Source organism: Notamacropus eugenii, chromosome 6, assembly GCF_028372415.1.
Source record: "Notamacropus eugenii isolate mMacEug1 chromosome 6, mMacEug1.pri_v2, whole genome shotgun sequence".
Taxonomy (NCBI): Eukaryota; Metazoa; Chordata; class Mammalia; order Diprotodontia; family Macropodidae; genus Notamacropus; species Notamacropus eugenii.
Window position 1 is genome coordinate 161820233 of NC_092877.1, and position 16065 is coordinate 161836297.

At 35.3% G+C, this 16065-nt stretch overlaps 1 protein-coding gene across 4 annotated transcripts in view; it reads right to left on the bottom strand.

The window, feature by feature from the left end:
* FSTL5 (follistatin like 5) overlaps positions 1 to 16065 on the bottom strand; it is a 1060999-nt gene that overhangs the window by 69702 nt on the left and 975232 nt on the right. For all 4 annotated transcript variants that reach the window (XM_072621397.1, XM_072621400.1, XM_072621398.1 and 1 more), the window contains one exon: positions 4807 to 4914. In XM_072621397.1, the coding sequence (XP_072477498.1) occupies positions 4807 to 4914 (108 nt within the window). The remainder of the gene's footprint in view (positions 1 to 4806; positions 4915 to 16065) is intronic.

Sequence of the window (16065 nt, forward strand, 5' to 3'; positions counted from 1 at the left end):
AAGAAAATAAAAACTAAACTCACACATTTTGAAGAAAGACATTAAAACAATAACACTAAGGCTTTTAAAGAGTTACTTTTTGTCCTCTCTCTCAGTAAAATTGTCAGTTTTTATAAGTCAAGTGCAATTCAATACAATTTTTCATGGTAACTTTATATGCCACTATTGGTTTGGCAAAAGATGCAACAACAAATCTTAGAATGCAATCAACTCCCTTCTCTCTCATTCTGCTCAAAAATATAAAATCAAAAGAAAGAGTTGGCATTTTTCTTGTTCTCTCAGGTAACTTCTTAAGATCTTCCATCATGTCACCACTTAGCAATCTCTCTTCTTCTGAAATTCATAACACTGAATTTTATTTCACAACTGACCCTTGTTGCTATCCTGCCATCCAAGTCACTTTCAAAATCTGACCCAAGTTCTTCAGCATCCCATCTTTTCTCACATTTACTTTCATTTTTCAAATTGATTATATTTCCAAACACCCCTGCCCTCTTAATCTCATTTCTTATAATCTCCATCTACAGTCTAAGGTATCCAAAGACGAGGACACACTTTAGATATTCCATCATTTAAACTGAAATCTTCCTTTATGATTCCAACCTCCAATCCTTTTACCTCTTCTACAATTTACCCCTCTCTATACTGTCAACCACCTTCAATTCCTCAATTCCTTTCTGTTTTCCAATCAGCCACAGGTTGAGCTGAAAGTAATCTTAGAGGAAAGCTAGTGCAATTTCCATCACTTTACACATGAAAAAACTGACTTTCAGAGAAGATAAGTAGTTCAAATCACACAGTAAGTAAGTAGTGAGTAGCAAAGCCAAGATTTTAACTTGGTTCATTTGACTCCAAATCTAGCATTCTTTCCATTACATTTTGTTACTCTTCACCAAACTTTAGTCCCATAGCCCTTTACTCTTCTGATTTTTATACCCTAAAATCCTCAACCTTTGATCATTTAAATTTAGCAATGTTCCCTTAATCATTAAATATGATTTCTTCCCCACTCTTCCCTGTTTCACTACTCTGAATTTCCTTGATATTTCTGCATTTGGCACTTTTAATCATTTCATTGACATAAATACTCTCTTTTCCATTGACTTTAACAATATTGATCTCTTCTGATTTATTTATTTCTGACTTACAATGTTTCATACTCTTTTCATTTCCTAAGTATTATGTCTACCCAGGTTACTTCTCTGAGTACATCAGCTTCCATCACATTCAAATACTTGCTAAGTTCTATAGATTTTGTCCTCAAAATACCTCTCAGATCTGTCATTTCCCCCCAGTTACATTTTCAACAGCCCATCTCAGACCTTCATTATCTTTAGCATGAATTAATGTAACAGACCCTGAATTCATCTCCCTGATTCCTTTCTTATCCTTTTATCGTACCTAGGTGAAAAACAAAAGAGCTTCCCAAGATACAGGATGTAAGGCCTTGCCAACTGCTCAGAAATCTACAGTGGATTCCTACTGTCTTTTGGACAAAGCATAAATAGGATAATCCAGCATTTGATCTGAATCCAATATCCCATTCTTTCAGTCATACTCTGGCTCCATCTTATCATTTCAAACTCATTTCATATTGCTTCTCATACGCTTTATATTCCACCCAAACTAATCTTCATCTCTCTCTGTCTCTGTCTGTCTCTGTCTCTGTCTCTGTCTCTGTCTCTGTCTCTGTCTCTCTCTCTCTCTCTCTCTCTCTCTCTCTTTCTCTCTCCCCCATCTACCTATATATCTATATGTCAAGATATAGATAAGTAGATATAGATATCTAGATATCTCTCTTCCTATATCTCTCCATATCTATCTATATCTCTATCTAGATATATATCTATATAAATATATGTAGATAGATAGAGGTATACATGCAAACACAATGCCTCAATTCTATGTATTTTCCCTATTTGTCTTGACTGGAAGATATTCCTTCAACATCTCTAGCTTTTAAAATTTTTCTCTTCCTTCAAGGTTCATATCATTTGTCCATTCCTCTGTGAGACATTTTCAACCTGTAATGGCTGTAATGCCAAATCTTTTCCCCAGAAATGAATATATTTTCTCTTTTTTTCTACATTTTATTGTTCCTTTGTACCTATCCTTCCCTTTTTTTCCTGTATAAATGCTAATTCTTCCCCAGTGGAATATAATCTCCTTGAGGGTAGGGAATGTGTCATTCTTATCTTTGTGCTTAAAGAGCCAAGCACATTGAATTGCTCATACTAGGCATTCAACATTTTCCTTAATTAATCTGAAGATAAATGCTACCTTGGGCAATAAGGGTAGTTCTATGGAGTTAGGGACATTTGAGTTGGCCTTTCAAGGACTAGTGGCAGAGAGGTGATTAACCAGGATAGAGACAAGGAAAACACATGGTCATCTCACTTCTAGCCACAAGTAAAATCCTAGTGACTAAACCTGAGATGATTAGACTGTGAGGAAAGACAAAATATCCCATACTGACAATGAAAAAGGACATTTAAGACTATTTTTTCCTAATGTGAATAAAAAAAGATTGTCTCAGGTAAATGAGGTTCACCTAAAAGGGTTAAATTGCCCTTCATTAGTCTGGGATTTAATATTCAGCAAACTACAAGTGACATTTTCATTGAAATTTCACCATCTCCTATAACTCTTACATTTATTTAGCTAATAATTCATATGTATTAAAGTTTTCTTCCTATTGTTTTCTTTTTCAGTTGTAATTGCAACACCACTGCTCAGATTCAAGTGTCTGTCATTTCACACCTGAACTATAGCAGTAGTCTTCTCATTACGTGCATGTTTTCCTTCTTAACGTCCCTCTCTTGCCCCCTGCTCCCAAGACATTTCATTCTTCGAACAACTGTAAAATTAATCTTCCTAAAACACAACTCTCCTCATGTCATTCTCCATATTCAAGGATTAGAAGGGATTCTTTTTTTTCTTTTTTGCTCCTTTAGGATAAAGAACAAATTTAATTCAGTTGAATAGGGGGAAATGAGAAGGCTGAAAACCATTTGGGGAATTGTACAGTGCTTTCAAAAGTTTAAAGCTTTTCTATGTTTTTAGCATCAATGGTCTTTCAGAAATGCTATATGACAATAACTCATGTAATACTAGAGTCTCTAAGCAATTCAAATTACAGGTAACACAAAGGGCAATGAGGAGACACATATTGGTCTCAAACAGGTGGAGCACACCATACACAAGAAGTAGAATAATAATGCTATCCAATAGATGTCTAACAAGAAAAGAAGGTGAGCCTGAATAAAGCATAAAAGGGGGACAATCCACATTATGTAGTGGTCCTGGGATCCATGAGTGAATCCCCTATGGAGGGTATCAACAAGAGTCATGCAGGATCCTTACTGGCAAAAAATACTTGCATGGAGGAGATCTGCTGGAGAATTTAAGTTTAGAAAAGCATATGCATTATAGATGTACATAAGTTATCTGTACACCTAGATTTTAAATACTTTAAGTGTAATGAATTTGTCATTATTTTGTATTCTGAATAAAAATTATATCCTAAAAAAGTATCTTGTTAAAATAACTGTGTTTTTTAAAGTGGTGTAATCTCAGAGATCTTTAAACAAGTTCAATACCACATAAAATATACTCCCTTTTCTTTGAATACTATAGATGAATGAGGAAATTATGTCAGACTACTCAGTAGGAACATCCATCATTTTAGCTGGTGACCTGTGGTTGGGGGTTTGAAACTGTCCAAAGGTGGGATTAAGGTAGAAGAAATGACAGCTACCTACTACTCTTGTATGCCGTTCAGCACCAGGGTACAGAGGCATTTACTGTACCTAACCTGCTTTGTGGAGATAGTTTGACCCACTGGGTTTCTGACCAAGAGAAAACAATGATTTATAAATGTAATTCAGGAGTACGTGTCAGAGAAAAAAAAATAATAGAAACCTATCAAGAATGTATTCAGAAGATAAGCAATTTTAAAAGTGTTTGAAATTTATTATATCATACTATCCTTTGGTAAGTGATGCTGTTTTAAAAAGCAACATGATAAAAAATGTAATTTCTAGCACTGGAGGTTCAGATTCCCACATGCTAACCACTTGTTTCACATAGGTTATAAAGATCATAAGTGGAAGACAAATGAGCAGATTTCCTATTGCTTCGAAATGGAAAACATTTTGAAATATCAAGTGACAAAATATATACTTAATAAAACTTTAGTTGAATAATGGGTTAGTTCTCTTAGGGATATTTACTTCCATGTATCAATTATTTTTTTTAAATGAGATCCCAGTAAAGATATTTGCAATTTTATGAAAAAAATAACAAATAAATAAAAGAAACCAAACAAAATTATTTCTCTGTATGTGCTCTACTGTATTGCTTTAGCCAGTAGATTATTTGAATAATGGCCTTAGAGTTTGGTGAATAAAGATGGATAAATCGGGTTAGAATCATCTCTCCAAAAACATTGGGAAATGGTACCAGGAATCTTTCAATAGACAGGTCACTCTTTTGCTCATGCAGGCAGGAAGATGTGAGTGTAAATCCAGATTCCTGCACTTATTTACCTGTCTGATTCTGAATAAGCAACTTAACTTCTGTCCACCTCATTTTCTTAAATCATAAAATGGGCATAATAATTAGCACCTACTCCTAGGGTTGTTTTATGGGTCAAATGAAATAATATTTGTAAAGTGATTAGCATACTATCTGGCACATAATAGGTACCTAATAAATACATGTTCCTTTTCATCTCCTTACCCCCTAATATTAAAATATCACTCTTTGAATATCATGATCTTCGCCAAAACCACTAAATATACTAACCTGTAATGTTGGTGAGGTCTTTTCCAAGCTTCCCCAGCTGAGCACCCATACCTGGTCATGTGATTTGTCATAGTGCAATTTCACAGGGACAGGGTCTGTGCTAACTGCCTGTAATAGGGGGGAAAAATTCTTGAATTATATTCAGAATTAAAAAAAAAATGTTAAAGAAATGATATCTGCATGAGGTCTTCCCACACCCAGGTTTTAAGAAAGAAAAATAAGAAAGGTATCTGATGAGTGAAGGTGTTTTCTGATGCATTTGGCTTCATCATGCTTTATTCAAACATTCATTGATTTTCATTATTTGTATACGATATAGCTATATGCTCACTCAACAACTAATTTAATTGTGCAGCATACAAGAGCTCTTAAGATGCTAAAGAAGAAGTGGTTAATCAGTCAAGTGTTTATTTACTCTTCCTAATTTTTATTCACTTAATGAACAAAGGTGAATTTCTTTGGTTGAATTTTAATCCTTTTGAAGAGGCAAAGGGAGCAATATATTTCATCAGAGCTTTCAATTTCCAGACAAATGCTGATCAGGGATTTTGACAATCTATAATATTAGAAAGCAAACACTTTAATATGGTTCAATATTTCTATTAACATGTTTCTTAATTCAATTTCATTAATGAGAAGACCACTATTCCAGGAAAGAAGATTTTTCTTGATTTACACCCTGCTGGCCAGAGTAGATTTGTTTTTCAGTTAACATTTATAATACAAGGCATTTAATTTAAAAACTGAAAAGAAATTACTACCATGAAGCTGTTATTTGAGTCACCCTAATTGTGAGTTACTATTTCTACAGGTTAATGCTATCTTTTTTCATTAAAAGTAATTTCCTGGAACAGTTACTTCAATCTATTTTGTACTCACATAACATAAAACAAAATGTGTTCGATACAAACACCTCTCGCCCAGGATTAAAAGTATTTACGGCAAAGGCAAGATTGCACACCCTCAGCAGATTCTCCATTTTCCAATTCATAATTTACAACTTCTCAGTAGCCTAGTGAAGGATAATCTACAGGAATCAGAAATAATGGGGGAAGTTGCATATTGGATTATATGTTAGAAAAATGGAATTGGATACAGGAAATATTTTTGTGATTCTTCTCCCCTAGTTGATAGATACATTTTGTTTTGAAAAACAGATACTTTTTCCCTAAAAATGCAGAAAGTAGTCCCATCTCAAAATTTTTTCTCCTAAAATATGTAGTGAGAACTATCTAATAAATATGATTTTAAGGTATTTTATGTGACCTTTCTTTTTTTTAGATTATTGGTCATTAATCCAGTAAAAGGAAAGCCATTACCTAAACAAGGGGAATTGAATTATCTATTCAATTAAATGTTATTTAAAAAAAATCTACTTAACTTCCCCACTATGCTCAGAATATCTTTGGGATTTATGTTGAGAAGAATGGATTTAAAATATTCACTTCTATGATTTTATCATGCACTGATCAATTAACTTAATTTTTTTTCTAAAAATATGATTTATACACAGAAAATCACTAAACTGTATCCTTAAGGCACAAAAGATAGATGAAAGAATTTGAACATACAGTCACAAAACCAAAGTTCAAATCAGAATTAACCAACCCTGTCACATTCAGGGTCCTCTCTGAACACCAATTTTATTTTCCATAAAATTATAATCAGCCTCAGTCTCAAATATTTAGAGAACTAAGTCAAACTGATAAGAATACAAGTCATTTACCAATTGATAAATGGTCAAAAGATATGAATAGACAATTTAACCTATCTACATATAGTCATATGAAAAAAGAAAAAAGTGGACATGAAAAATTCTCTAAATAACTATTGATTAAAGGAATGAAAATTAAAACAAATCTGAGGTAGCACCTCAGATCGGCTAATATCATACAAAAGAAATTGATAGATTTTGAAGAGAATGTGGGAAAACTGGGGTGGAGTTATGAACTGATCCAATCATTTTGGAGAGAAATTAGGAATTATGACCAAATTGCTATAAAACAAAGAATACTCTCTGATCCCAAAGAGATTCCAAAACATAAACAGGAAACTTTCTTTTGGTATAAAATGATTTACAGTAATTTACAGCAAATGAACAAGTTGTGATATATGACCGTTATCAAATACTATGGTGCTACATGGAATGACGAACAGGATAATTTCAGAAAAAGCTTGAATTGATGCATAGTGAAGTGAGCAGAACCAGGAGTCATTACACACAGTAACAGTAATACAGTGAATGACTTAGCTATTCTCAGTAATACAATGGTCCAAGACAACTCTAAAGGACTCATGCACACACAATACTATCAGACACTCAAGGCCTCAGTTTCATGGAGGGTCCTCTAGTGAAAATGCATTTCATTTTCAGTGCCCAAGTTCCACTTACTGGCTGGCTTAGAATGCTTATCAATAGTAAAAGTTTCTCTTTCTCTAACAGCTTCATTTAGTTTTTTTTTTTTCTTTTGCTCATTAAAAGGGCCATTCCCTGACAACTTCTCAAAGAGGCCTATTCACTCAATGGGTATTACCTCCCTCTAAGTGAATACCTGAAAAGGCCAAGGTCTCCCCCTGCATCCTGGGCTGTCTTCAGTCATCCTGATGAATATCTGGTCAATGGACCCAGACGTCTCAGGACGAGAAGTGAGGCTGGTGACCTATACAGCCCTCCCTCACTCAAAACAAAGTCAAGTGCAAGTCATGTCATCATTTCTCTAATGGTATGGTGTTCTTTGAAAATGAAGGTGAACACAACAATAAAAAAAGGACTCATGATGAAAACTACAATCAGCGTTCTAAGAAAGAACTGATGGTGTCTGAATGCAGACTAAAGGATGCTATTTTTCATTTTATTTTTGATGTGTTTTTTTTTTTTTACTATTTGTCTTCTTTCACAATATGATTTTACATGTATAAGGGCTATATCAAATTTCTTACTGTTTTGGAGAAAATTTGGAGATCAATTTGCTTTAAAATGAATGTGAAAATTATCTTTACATGCAATTAGTAAAAATAAAATATTTTAAAGTAAAATTAGATATCAGTGAGATAAACATGTATCTACTATGTTAAGCTATGCTATGCTAAGCACTGGAAGAAATGCAGTTTTGAAACACAGTCCTTTGCCTGAAGAAGCATATAGTTCAGTAGAGGGATAGGGCATGAATAATGAATGTGATATCTGAGTGATAATAAATGTGCTACCTATATTACTGGTTTATTGTGAAAAATACCATGCACACTTCAAATGTACCATATCAGTTATGTTACTGCTATTATCCTTGACTCTTCTCCCCTTCTTTGGATATTGCTATTCACAGGTAACTGGAGACAAAATAATCATGCCTTATCAAAACTGTAGATTAGTACAGCTGATAACTATATGGTTCATTTTACCAAATAACATACATTAGAGCATGATGCTAAGGAGACCAAAGTCATGCACAGGTCTCATTTGTTTCATAGAGAGAAAAAAAAAATTCTCCAAAACCCAAATTAGGCATCTTGCAAATACTAATTGTACATTTGCAAAAGATTCTAGGACAGAATTTCAAATGCTTTTTATTTATATCCCCTCACCATTGGTTTGTTGTATATTTTGTCAGTGAGTTTGTTTGAGCTATTTATTTACCCTAAATTTTGCTTTTGAGGGTAAAGAAGTGGGAGGATCATTCCTGGCTTCTCTATATCAAAGGATGGAAAGGAAAGCCACATGATATAGCATCAGACCTGACTCTAGCTTCCAAGTTGATCTTTCTTGGCACCTGCCAATCATGAAATCTACCTGTAAGCTGTCAAGACTTTTATGGCAAGAGACTAATTGAGCTAGAGGTCAGAGGGAATTTCAAAAAAACTGACGTCTATCACAAATCATATAATGTGCCTTATTGTTGTTGTTTAGTTGTGTCTGACTCTGTGACCCTATTTGGATTCTTCTTGGCAAAGACATTAGACTCATTTGCCATTTTCACTCTAGCTCATTTTTTAGAACTGAGAAAACTGAGGCATACAGGGTTAAGTGACTTACCATAATGGTATTTAAAATAGGACGATCTCATTCATTAATAGACCCATGTGACCTGCCTATGTAACATGGAAGCTTGAGTCACATGAGTGTTTGTTACATGTAGCCTGTGGTGAGAGTAGTTTGCTGAATGGGTGCAACAGGAAGTGTGGAGGAGGAAGAGGCAGAGCTTGAGCAGGGTTGAGAGGAAATTGGTCAGAGAGTAGTCAGAGTTAGGGACACTGCAGGGAAGAAAGCTGCCAACTAGTGTAAGTGAAAGGGCTTGTTTTTGATTTTGTTTAAGAGGACCTGTTTGTGATTTGTTTAATGGAGCTGATCGGTGGGAAGCCAAGCAAGGGGAAGGTGTGGGAATAGTGTTGTTCTCTGCATTGCTATCGTGCATAGATTTTAGTTGCTATGAAGAATTTGGCTTTCTGGTGTCTGAGTAAATGTTTTGGTTCTGTCTTCAATGTGGAGAGTCTGTCGTACTTGGCAATTCAGGATTATGCTGGGATATTCATGGCCACCACAGGCACTGTGAATATCATGTTGACACTACAAATGGCAACAGGAATGGGATTGGAAAATATCAGACCTCTACTTGGAGACAGAAAGACAGAGGAGACAGAGGAGGAAACAGATGTACTAGGGTGGAAGGATTTGCTTTATTCCTCCCTAGCAACCCAATGGGCTAAAGGCACAGGGCTCTGTGAAAACTGGGAACCAAGGCTACAGAAAGTGGAACCCAAGGACTTCAAAAAATGTTTGCAAAGAATACCAATAGGAGCAGGGAAAGAAATGGCAGGGGTGTTCAAAGAGAATGAGCATTATTATTATTAATAAGCTATGGAATTATATATAAAATCAGAGACAAGCTGCTGAAGTGAAAGTTCAGATGGAAATGGAGTTGGCTGTCTTGTATGAGAGGTTTTTTATAAGGCAGCATTCAAACTCTCCTGTAGAAGAGCAAGCTGGAGGGTCTCAGGTGGTAGGAAAAGTAGTTGGTAGTTTTAGCTCACAAAAAAGAAACAAAAAAGTAACAAGGGAAAGGACGTGTGGGTAGCTTCTAGGCGGAAACACAACAGGAGAATCAAGGGGGCCACACAGTGTTTGGAGATTTAACTGAGGATTTTATTCAGCAGGAGGTCACAGATAATTTGAGTTGTTTCATCCAAAGGATGAGTGAATTGTTGGTACCTTGGATGATGAGAATCAACGAAAAACACAAGTTTCCTCAAGGGAGAAGAGTGAATAGCTAGCAAATTAAAAGTCAGAATAGATTGACAAGAAAAAATTGTTCACTGCTCTTTTAAGACAAGGGTAGATTGTGGAAAAATAGATGGCATTCCAACTAATGAACTATACAAAATGTATCAAGAAAAGGGGTTTAATTTTAGACTGAGCATGGAAATAAGAACTACAGTTCAACTACACATCTTTCTGAAACATTGTATGCAAGTTCGTGACACATGCAGGGAGAATAGGAAATTGTCCAGGCATTAGCTCATATTATAGAGAGAACACCTCTAGTCAGAATGATGACCCCAAAACTGAAAATTGGAAAACAGTAAACAACAATGAATGAGGCTATGATAGTAGGTTCATGGCTGACCCTATATCTACCCTGTTTCTGGTTATTCTCCTTGTTTCTTTTTGTTTTTGTTTTTTTTTCTATTTACCTTGTTAATCAGATTTATTTTCTATAGGCTTAGAACCTTCCACCTGCAGATGCCTGATTGCTTAAGCCAGATATCAGCCCCTGTCCATACCTGAGCTGTGTCACCCCTAGATGCAGTGTCGACTAAGCTCTGGATGCCATCTAAAGAATGGACCCGTTGAATGTGACCTCTTGGGGCAGGAACAGCTGTATGTCCATTGTCAGCAGAAAGTACCCATGGAAGAAGAGACCTTTGTCCCTTACTCAAAGATTTTGGGCCCCATTCATTCAAGGGGTGAATTCAAGCTTGTGCTCAAGTCCCACTCTAACATACTGGTCTATGTGCTCATTTTGAGTGATCCTTGTTATATCCTTGTAAAGTTTTGTTGCCACCAGTTACCTAAGATATTGTTTTATATGCTTATTTTCTTTTATCCCTGTTAAAATTCATTGATACCAGTCCCCTTACTGACATGCAATAGTAATTTAAAATGAGAAAATCTTTCTGATTCATTAATAGGCTCATATGATCTGCCTGGGTCACATGGAAGCCTGAGTTACATGAGTCTGAGTCACATGGAGCCTGTGGTGGGAGGAGTTTGCTGAATGGCTGGAACAGGAAGAGGAAGAACTAGAGTAGAACTGAGAGGAAATTAGTCTTGAGACCAGTCAGAGCTAGGAAGGATGCAGGCAGCTGGCTAGTGTGAAAGAGTTTGTTGTGGTTTTGTTTAAGGGAGAGTGATTGTGATTTGTTTAGTGGTGCTGGTTTGTGGGGAACCCTGCTGGGGGAATGCTTGGTGATGGCTTTGTCCTCTGCATTGTTATGTTTATAGATTTTTGTTACTATGATGGTTTTGACTTTCTGGTGTTTAAATATATGTTTTGGTTCTGTCTTCCATTTGGAGTCTGTGATATTTTGCAATACAGAATTTTGCTGGGAGATTCATAGCCACCATGGGCACTGTGAATATTGTGTTGGTGCTACACTCACCCAGATAGTAAATGTCTAAGGTCATATTTGAACCCAGGTCTTCTTAACTCCAGGGCTGGCACTCTATTAACTGTGCTACCTAGCTGCTTTAGAGATCATGAAATGTAACTCTCTCTTTCCCAAAGCTATAGAAACACTAAGCAATAGAGCAAATATTTGAAAGCTGGTCTCACTCCAAGTTATGGATTCTTTCCAACTTACTCAGTTTACCAGATACGAGCACACACACACACAGCTATGAATAGGACATTAGGTGATTACCCTAAAATTTATAATATGAATAAAATCATAGATTTAGAGAAGGAAGGAATCTTACACAATCACTGAGACCTCCATAAAGGAACCGAGGTTCAAGGAGCATAGCTTCTCTAAGTCACACGATTATTAAGGATCTGTGGTAAGATCTAAAACAAAGTTTTTCCAAAAGCAAAGCCAGGATCCTCCCTTCTATGCCATTCTATCTTTCAAATAAATTTTGCTATTTATTCATTACATAGCTGGGAGAAGAATTTTCTATCTCATTTCTGCTAGTTCATTCTTCTCCCTCTTCAAATTTCTTCTTTTTAAAATTGTATAGTTTTGCTTCTCAAAATTAGAAGCACATATTTTTATTAGTTAATGTAGTTATCTTTAGTTCAAAATTCACTTCCATAGGTTTTTAATTTTCTCCTCCTCCCTCCCCTCCCCCGTCTCCAAGATGACAAAGCACTCATTTTTTTAAGTATTTTTACTGAAATTTTTAAAAACTTGTTTTACATTATGTTTAAAAGATATCCCAATACTATCCATGAAAAACCATTTACAAAACTATTGCTAAATAATGCCCAATCACAGTAGTACTTTGCATCTTTAGCATATCTGTTCACCTGAGATGTCTTCAACTCTACTGAATAGAGGCAGTTTGGCATAATAGTTTCCTAGATGTGTAGTCAGGAAGATAATGCTTCAAGTCCTACCTCTGAAATTTACAAAATGTGTGACTATGGGCAAGTCACTGGGCCAGTTACCTAAGCAATATGAGACTAATATCTGTAGTATTATGAGCTTGCAAAGTCATTGTTGGGTTTAAAGGAGATAATGTATGCAAAGTACTTCACAAACCTTTAAACTTTATAGAAGCCAGTTTTTATTTAGTCTCAAGAATCTTGCAGAATCGAATGTTATCCAAACCAATGAGAAATAGAAGAAAAAAATAACTCAAAGCCACATATCATACAGACGATGGTCGGTGTTACCATTTAATTTTATGAAAGACAGCACCCTTTGCACAGGTGTGATGGTGATGATGATGGTGACAATGATGTTAATGGATCTGAAGTTTCAGAGTTGGCATTGTGAGACACAGCCTGCTTATCAGTGTGTTAAGGAGAATACCAGCTGGCTAATTAAGTGAGTCTAATTTAAAATAATGATATAGATCCTCAAGATAATGCACTAATGTCTGGCTGAGACTGCTGATAATACTTAAGAATACTCCTGAGGTGTTACAATAGCCCTCTGCTGCATTTAGACAGAACTTGTGTTTACTTCTTAGCAGGATAAAGGTGGACAGTCGCTTTCCTGTTTGTTTTTTGCTTTGAATAGCAAAAACATCACCTGTAGGAAAGTCTTTCTCAGTTGATAATTTGTAGAAACACATTAAGTTGCGCTGGTGAATGAATAACTTAGGTAGAAAATGGATGATTTATACCACTACTGAAGCAGCTTAAAAGAAACATGAGATGTTCAAATTTAGAAAATCCAGCCTAATCCACATAAACTATTTGTGCCTGAACTATGATAGAGTATTCTGAGCTCATACTGGTCTCATCAGTCACATTTTGGTGTCATTTTGGTCATGCTCAAAAACAAAAGAAAATAACAATCAACCAACTATACCAATTACCCTGTGTAGTTGCTTTAACTTATTATTAATTATTTTTATTATTGCTATAATTATTATTATTTGGTTGATGAGAGAGATAATATCATCTTCACCACTAAAAACAAACATTCCAGTGTATCCCATGTAATAATGTATTATCTTGAAGCTTCTTTATTCTTGAATTGTCAAAACAAATAGCACAACCTAATTCTAATAACATAGCAAGTATTCTACGCTCATCTTAGCACGTTTGGGGAATAGTAGATTCTTTTAACGATTTATAGACTAAAATCATGCCTCTGTACCATCTGTGCCTGTATCCAAATGGTTATATACATTGTATGTAAGAAAATGACAGCATCACTTTTACAGCATAAAAGTCATTAGGAAACACTTTAAATAGATTTCTTAGATGTTCTTTCTCAAGAGGAGGGAAGGAGAGGCTTGCTAAATGTCTTTAAAATTATATTCTGATTTTATGTTTTCCTAAATATGTGATTTCTTGAATTTTGAATCTCACTATTAGACATTATTCAAATCTTATCACACTATAGCCAAAGAAATTGAAGGACAAAGTGGTTAAATAATCTGCCCAAGTTCACATATGTAGTAATCAGTAAAACTAGCCTGGGAGTATTTCACTACACTGAAGTGACTCCTCCCACCTCCTACATCAAATATCTCTCAAAGAATGTGTGTTTGTGTGCGTGTGTGTGTGTGTATGTGAAAGAGATAAGAGAGGGAGGAGAACAACAGTAACAAAAAAAGAGGAAGAGTGGGAGAGACTGAGAAAAAGAGAGGAAAAGAGGAAGAGGGAGAAAGAGAGGAAAAGAGAGGGGGAGAGAGAAGAAGAGAGGAAGAGGGGAAAAGAAGGAGAGAAAGAGACAGTACAACAGAGAGAAAGAGATAATGACTGAATTAGAAGCAGTCATGGCACAGTGGATAGAAAGCTAGCCTTAAAATCAAGAAGATGTGGATTCAAATTCTAATTCTAATGCATTTATATGTCATATAAATATATGTAATATACTCATGTTAAAAAAGAGATGCTAAGCCAAATGGATATACCAGGCCTTGGAGAAATGGGGTCTTCTTAGAAACCCTTGAATTTGACCTGGTAATCTGCCCTGAAAGAAAAGGAAATTAGAGAATTTTCAGGATACTTGATATTATAATAACTTTAAATTTTCTAGCACCTTTGTTTCCTGTGAAAATAAAAGAAGAAAAAGTGAAAAGGAGAGGAAAAGAGAATAAGAGGAAAAAGTAAACTCCTTAAAATAACCTTAAAACTCATGTAAGAAAAATATTTTATTAGTCAAAAACAAAAAAAAAAAAACGATGAAATTCTTCTCTGTCTCTATAATCTCCATATTTCAATGATGCAGGGGATAAATTTTTGAAGGCTCTATATACTAGGATATAAAACTGATTTTAAATGGAAAGGTAACTTTAAATGGAATTAAGATTTTGGTGACAAAATTGGATTTGAGAATGAATTTTAAGAAACAGAGGCATTAGCATCATCAGTTATACTTGAGACAGATTTTTATCTCATAGAGGATAAGTTTAGGACAAGGAAAAGGATGTGCTCTTTCCTCTAAAATTAGTAAATATGTTAATGAGTAAATATTGGTTATTAGCTGGAAGGGAAAGATCCTAGAGAATACTTGGTTCAACTCTGACTTTACAGTTGAAGAAACTGAGGTCAAAGAAGTGAAGGGTCTTGCATAATGTCATATAGTGAAGTACTGAACTAAGATTTCTCTCAAAGGCAAATAATTTTTTAAAAAGATATTGTCCTTATATCACTAGCATCCAGGAAAGGACTTTATTATGGTACATACCTCTTAGGCCTTCCTGACTTTAAGGTAATCCTTCATACAATAACCCAAAATATATTTCTTATTCTTTGATAGATGATGATACTATCCTGCTGTAAAATTTTCAATAGGTCCTTAGAAGAGTTCAAACTCTTTTAAGTGTCAAATTGATTCGTCATATGACACCCTTTAACTTTTTAATCTTATTTTACTTCTTTTTGTACATAATGGGTTTCATCCAAACTGAGTTTGTTCCTTTCTTCTAAATGCTACCTGTTCTTCTGTTTAAGTTTTTGTCCTTCATTTTGATGCCTTCAATTTCCCTGATTCAATTTTAATATATTGAATTACTATTCATTGTTTTATTTTCAATTCAAATGTCACCTCCTAAGATACCATATTAACCCAGGAACACACTTCGCCTCTCCCAAATTAGACTTGTGTGAAGGTATTAATACCTCAAAATGAACTCTGGAGCAACAAAACCAACACAAGCATGGGGTAAAACAAATTTTCAGCTCAAGAGAACTTTAAAAGTTGGTAGGAAAGTTTTTCTTACTCTGGTAAAAGGGAACACAGTCCACAGAAGGCAGTGCCCATAAAAGTCCAGCAAGCCAGCAATCAAGGCCTTAAGTCCCAGTGTAGGACAGCTATGAGGCAGCAGGCCAGTGACCAGACCCTGCAGCCCTAGCAATGTATGCCAGTGGAGAGACTCTACTCCCTTGGTGCAGCAGGCTACAATGGTAATTTAAATGGAAAATCTTTCATATTTATAAATAGGCGTATATGACCTGCCTGTGTCACATGGAAGCTTGAGTTACATGAGTCTGAATCACATGGAGCTTGTAGTGGGAAGAGTTTGCTGGGTAGAACAGGTAGAGGTGGAGCTGGAGCAGAGCTGAGAGGAAGTTAGTGATGAGA